General features: G+C 41.0%; 1 protein-coding gene across 1 annotated transcript in view; it reads right to left on the bottom strand.

The window, feature by feature from the left end:
- RFX4 (regulatory factor X, 4 (influences HLA class II expression)) overlaps nucleotides 1-4,678 on the bottom strand; it is a 31,393-nt gene extending 26,715 nt beyond the window's left edge. Inside the window, exon 1 of the mRNA XM_009074615.1 lies at nucleotides 4,560-4,678. Within this exon, the coding sequence (XP_009072863.1) occupies nucleotides 4,560-4,625 (66 nt within the window). The 5' untranslated portion in view covers nucleotides 4,626-4,678. The remainder of the gene's footprint in view (nucleotides 1-4,559) is intronic.
- Nucleotides 4,679-6,140: the final 1,462 nt, after the last annotated feature.

Here is a 6,140-nt window from a genome sequence, read left to right as displayed (position 1 = left end):
GGCAGGGTCCGGCAGGGACTTAGCACTGCACAGCAAAATTAAAGCACTGAGCTGAGGGCATGGAGGATAAGGGAAAGCAGATGACGAAGATTAATCTTCAAGGGTCTTGATTAAGAAAACAATGTACATACGGGGTCACTAAAGTAAATAAGAACAAAAATCAGCATTGGAGCTCAAAGATCTGCCAACCCAGCTGAGAACAGGTAGGTGCTATGCTACAGCCAGGAGAGCCTTGTGGCACCCATCCATATACAGCAGCTACTGAGGGGCTTGGAAATGCTCAAAACATCCCTACTGTTGATTTGATTCAGTGAAGGCTGCAATTCTGCTTTTTGCAGCTAAACCCAGTGAGAATGACAAGTCAGAGTCGTTGTCCACAACAATGCATAGCTCAGTCATTAGCACCAGTATTTTATGTTCACACATTGCTTAGGAAAAAAACACAGAACATACACCTCTGCAACACTCCCTATTGCAGGCAGTGGCAGAACTTCCAGTGGGAAACACCTGAAAGTGCTTTCTGAATCCAGAGTGTCCCGGAGCAGAGCCCAAGGCACTCACAGCACAGGGCTGAGGGGCACAAAACTGCCTGCCATCCTTTTGAAGTGACCTCAGCAACAAGGCTTTCACTCCTGCTGCCCGAGGACTCATTCACAGTCTGAACACATTCACTGTGAGAGAACTTTGTCTCATATGCAACAGTCTAATGTTAGCAACCCAGTGACATACCTGCCCTGCCTCATTGTACCTCCTTGTTTTCTCATGGAACATTTGGACTTTGCTTCACTTTCGCATGAAGTCATGATCCCATTGAATATAATATGCTTTTCTGCCTACAGTAAGAGCAGGAGTTTAACACTGGAGTCTTCACTTGTTGATGCTGAGCTGTAACCAGCAAACACAGGGCCCTTCCTAGTCACAGTTCAGTTAGGAATGCTTGGTCCTGTCTTTTGCAGGCAAGAAAAAGTACTGTAATGACAGACTTAGGTTGCCTATCAGACTAGCAAATACTGGTACAGGCAAAACTGCCTGTAGTTTTCACATATTAATCGGGTGAGTAAAGCATTAAAATCTTGGCTAGCAAATTGAAATTACATCTCCCTTTGTCACACAAGAATCTATCACATTAATAACCATCCTTGAGTATTCCTAATTTTATATGTACTTTATGTGGCTTAGGAGTGCAGGTCACTTTTTAAAGGGTGTTTATTTATACAGTAATTCTATTCTTTCTTCTTCTTGTTCCTTTGATTGCTATTTCCTCAGGAAACAGTCTGTGAGATGTTACTGTCTCTCTGTTAATCTCTCCACCTCCCAGACCAATTTTAGTTTCACTAAATTAATATTACCAAGTGCCTGAGGTCCAGTGCATGTCCTAGAAGTTTGATAGAAAACACTGGTGAGATAGTGGGGTGAACACAGTGATGTTAATGCTGAGGACAAGGCAAGGGAAGAAATATCAGGTTGAGCAGAGCCATTTGCCCTGCCTAACTGGACAACCATAAGCACAAGGCAACCACTCAACACTTCTACTGCTCTGCACCACCCCACATGCTCCTTCTGGCCCAGCTGTCAGCAAGGAGAGGGGGAGAACAAGTGAGACAGGCAAATAGACTGACAGACACAAGGGAGTCTAAAAATAAAGTAGGAAGATGGAGCAGCAGATGTGTGAGAAGACTGAAAGCAGCAAGAGCTTGGTGTAGTGATTGGGACCTGGAAATAATTGAATGGACTTCAGGGAAACATGGAGGTATGACACAAAATTTAGGTAAGGTTATGAATTTAGGGAACATAAGTGGTGGTAGGAAGCTCCATTAATTCAGCAGTTCACGAGCAAGTGTCTGTTCTCCCTGCTGTGCTCTGTTCTGGACATATTTACCTTACATCAGGCTTGAGAAGCACACATAGACTGAAGTGCTGTCTACAAAACCTTTATCTGGAGGGATCACTTTCAGTCAAGTATCATATGTCTCCAGTGGCAGCTTTAAAAGTGAAATCAACACTGTTCTGTCATTGAGATATAACTGACTCTGGAACAATACATAGGATGTTACTTATTACAGTTTGTTTTAACATGCTGAACTCCACACCTCTCTGAAAACTTCCAGTCTGCTGAAGAAAAAGCCTAAGTGTTTAACATTGCCCACAGAGTTAAAGTTCAAAGATGAATCATAAATTCAATGTGGTCTACTCAAAGACAAGCTGTCTATGATTTCACAGAACAACTAGCTCCTTTCTCTGGAGGAGATGACAGCTGCAGGGCTCTTGATGTTTCCCAGTGAGGACAAACATGCAGTTCCAGCAGCTAAGTGCAGAACCCCTTAAATAGCACCTATTTTACTGCACTGTTTCAACTGCTTCCAAAGCACTTATGCAATGCACATTGCCAATATAGTATTTAAGTCACATGATAACTTTGTTGGCTGAAACTTCATCCATGTACCTCTCCAAGGGAGAAGCAGCCTACAAGCTATTGATAGAATGAACAGGAGGTGTGCCTTGCAGATTTTCATTACTGTGAAGTACATTTTGAGACACTGGCATAGGTTGCCCAGGGAGGTAGGAGATGCCCCAACCCTGGCAGTGTTCAAAGCCAGGTTGGATGAATCCTTGAGCAACCTGATCTGCTGAGGTGGTGTTCCTGGCCAGGGCAGGGAGTTGGGACTAGATGATCTATTAGGTCCATTCCAATCCCTAAAATTCTATGATTCCATGATTTTCTTGGCAGTAATAAGCTGGAAAGAATCACTGGGGTCTGCTAAAGATTTTGCAGATGCAGAAGTCTCTTTCACTTTAGTGTTTGTCCCAGTGTTGTCTGAGGTTTCTGGACACATCAGTGCAGAAGCATCAGTTCCCAGACACAAAAGTAAAGGCCTCATGAAGTACTAGTGTGAGAGAGTACTACAGTGATTCTGTATGGCTTCTGCTCCACAAAAAGGCAAAAGTTTTCATGCATCACTGCTTGAGAACTTTACTGCAACTGAGCAGAAAACACTTGGACCACAGCACATGAAAAACACACTGGAATGCCGTGATTTTTGGATGGAAGTCATTGTACCTGTTCTGCTAGGTTGAGATACTCCTACCAGTGACCAGGTATGTGTAGGAGGGGCAGAAGAGGAGGGGGATGAAGTATTAAACAGTGTAATAAAATTGCCACACACTGAAAATCGGTGAGGTCCCGGGAAAATTTATGTTCTGATGAACTAATTGCAGAATATTTACACTTTACAATTCAAAGAAGTTTTTAGCAGCAACAAAATGAACACTGTGTAAATTTGAGCCACGTTCCAGATGTGTACAAAATCTGTTTCTTGCTCTCACAGTTCCTATATTAAACATTGCCACTATATTTACCACTTGGCAGCAATAATATGTACAACAAACTATTTTATTCACACTTACACAGTGTATTCAAACAGAAGCCTGACACAGAATCAACTCAACTATGCAGTTCTTCAAGACACAACAAACATAGTAACCTTAAGACATGGGACGCTTTACTTTCCTTGCTAAACTGCCTGCAAAAAGTTGCACTACAGCAAATGTCACCTCATTAAATGCATTCTTCTCCTTCACCTACCCTTTACACAGGCACTTAGCCTAAGAACATTTTTCCTTCTTTGAATACCCACCACTTCTATAGAACAAATGTAGCAAACGCTACAAGAGAACAGCTTGCAGGACAATTGGCTTCAGGCTCACGCTTCAAGCATTTCAAAAACAGTGGCAAACTCTACACTGTGTTTTTTTCACAGCATACAAGTTTTCAAGGCCTGTGACACATTCCATAGTAATATTTAAATATCATCCTATTTTGCACTAAGAGGAAAACGCCATGGGACCAGCAAATCCAAAATACAAACTGTATGTTACATTCATTCTAGACAGCTATTGGTGTATAGCATAAGAGTTTTACTGCTCACATGTGGGTGATGCCCAACTGCATCTGTGCTAGGAGTACATCTCCACTGTGAATCTGGAGCTAACCACAGGGGTTCTTACTAGAGTGGGATGGGAACGTGAAGCACAACTTACAGTGCAAAGGTAACTTGGAAGCCTGGACCTGCAGTGCCACACAGATGGAGGGAGATGCTTTTTGGACTTTTGCATCTGGAGACATTGTCCTCCACCTTGTGAATGTTCCATATCACTTGATATAGTTAATTCAGGAATCTCTACATCATGCTTACAAGGATGGCATAAATATGTTCCAGAATTCAATTACAGATATTTTACCCTTTGGGTTTTAAAAATTACATATTTATTTCAGGAGTGCAAGGGGTAATTGCAGATGTGTTTGCACTGGCTTGTATTCAACCTTCAATTCTGCTTCAGCTGCCAAGAGTGTATACCATGCAACTGTCAGCTGAAGCACTCTGGAGCCAAACCTCAAAATGCTTACAATCTCAGACTTGGTCTAGTAATTTGAATATATAAGATATTTCATTCCTATACCTCCATGTCTAATAGTAAATGAAGATTTAATTCTTTCCAATAAGACAAATTCACTTGAGCCAGGTGAGAGCTTAAGGCATCATACTGCTGCTGAGACTTACCTTTCCAAAGCTGGCAGCATTAACAGGTTGTGTGTCATTTTTCTCACAGAAGTCCAAGTAGTGCATGTAGAGAGCACTTCGAGGAATGCAAACCCCTTCTGCGATCTCGTAGTTCTCCTCCAGCCTTAAAAAGCAAACAGCAAACAGAGAGAACTGCAAGTATGTTGGATGTCCTGTATGGCAACCAGCATACAAATCTGCATCTGTTAAGACCAAACATTGTGACTTCCTCCTGCCTACTAAATTTTCTCTACTTTATTCCGAAGTGCTCATTCCAATTCATTTCCATAATACTTTCTTGCTTGGGCTCACACTTGCTATCAAAAACACAGGCTGTGAGCTCAGTCAGCTGTTACACCCTAAAAGCATCTTGCAGCAAACCAATATATGTGCAACTATGGAAAAAACACAAACATTCACTGAGGGGAGGTATTCTCTCATTCTTTACAGGACAGGTCACCTTTGGTTCATGACACTCTTTTCATTCCTGTCCAGCTGCAAAATTACAAAACCCTGAGGGAGCAGATGTGGCTAAAGCAAGTTATTAGCTTGACTAATACTTGAGTGTGCACAAAATCTCATTGTATAATATTTTCTTGCTACTTAGAAACTATTATTATTCCTTAGAAACTATAATCATTCCTTTACACAGATTAATATATAACTACAGTGCCTCAAATTATGTGGCAAATATATGAGTAGGCATGTGCTTCATCAGTGAAATCTGGAACTGGGCTCAGTATAAATCTATAGAGAAAGGAAATATACCTTTGAAATGGCATTTTTGTGATTGTTAATCCAACAAAGTTCATCTATTTTTACATATACACATAACTTTAAACCATAATTAATCTCATCAGCCATGGTGTCAGTCATATGCATATACAGCTACACATATCTTTGCCTCCCTTACTGGATAAGAGAAGAAGTTAGGCACAACTTCCTCTTCAATGTACAATTTAATACATATTCTCAAAGCCCCCCTGGTGTAGTAAATTTGCAGTAAATAATCCCCTGTCATTTGACAACTGCAGAACACCTTTGAAACACTTAGTTTCTTTCCTTCATCGCCTTTTACAGGACCTCCCTACCTACCATGTCAGTTCTCGTGATCATTTGTGACTGCAAACTATTTTAATAAGATCTCTGGCTAGGTGAAAGGAACCAGTTTGTATGCGAAACATCTATTCTTCCTTGGTTTCTACAGAAATATCATCATGGCATCTTCCCTCAAATCCATAGCGCTCGAACAAAACGTCCTTTCAAAACCTGGAGGCTTCATTTGTATACTGTAGCTGCTAATTGGAATGTCAGCTTCTGTGACCAAGACAGGGCAGAAAGAAAAGCAGTTAATTATTTCTCTTCATATCTGATGAATTTTTCCCTTTTTTCTCCTCTCTTTCACACAGAGTCATTAGTCTGACACTGAACAATGCCCCATTATACCTGAACTTTTTTTAATGATCAAAAACCCCATCTTGCTTTACTTCTTTTATCTTCCTGTCTTTCATCTAACAACTTTATCATATTTTGAATCCAGGTTCATTCTACAGCATTGTACAAAGATAACGAACACGATCT

This window comes from Acanthisitta chloris, unplaced genomic scaffold (assembly GCF_000695815.1).
Source record: "Acanthisitta chloris isolate BGI_N310 unplaced genomic scaffold, ASM69581v1 scaffold31045, whole genome shotgun sequence".
Taxonomy (NCBI): domain Eukaryota; kingdom Metazoa; phylum Chordata; class Aves; order Passeriformes; family Acanthisittidae; genus Acanthisitta; species Acanthisitta chloris.
This window is presented reverse-complemented; position numbering and strand designations above follow the sequence as displayed.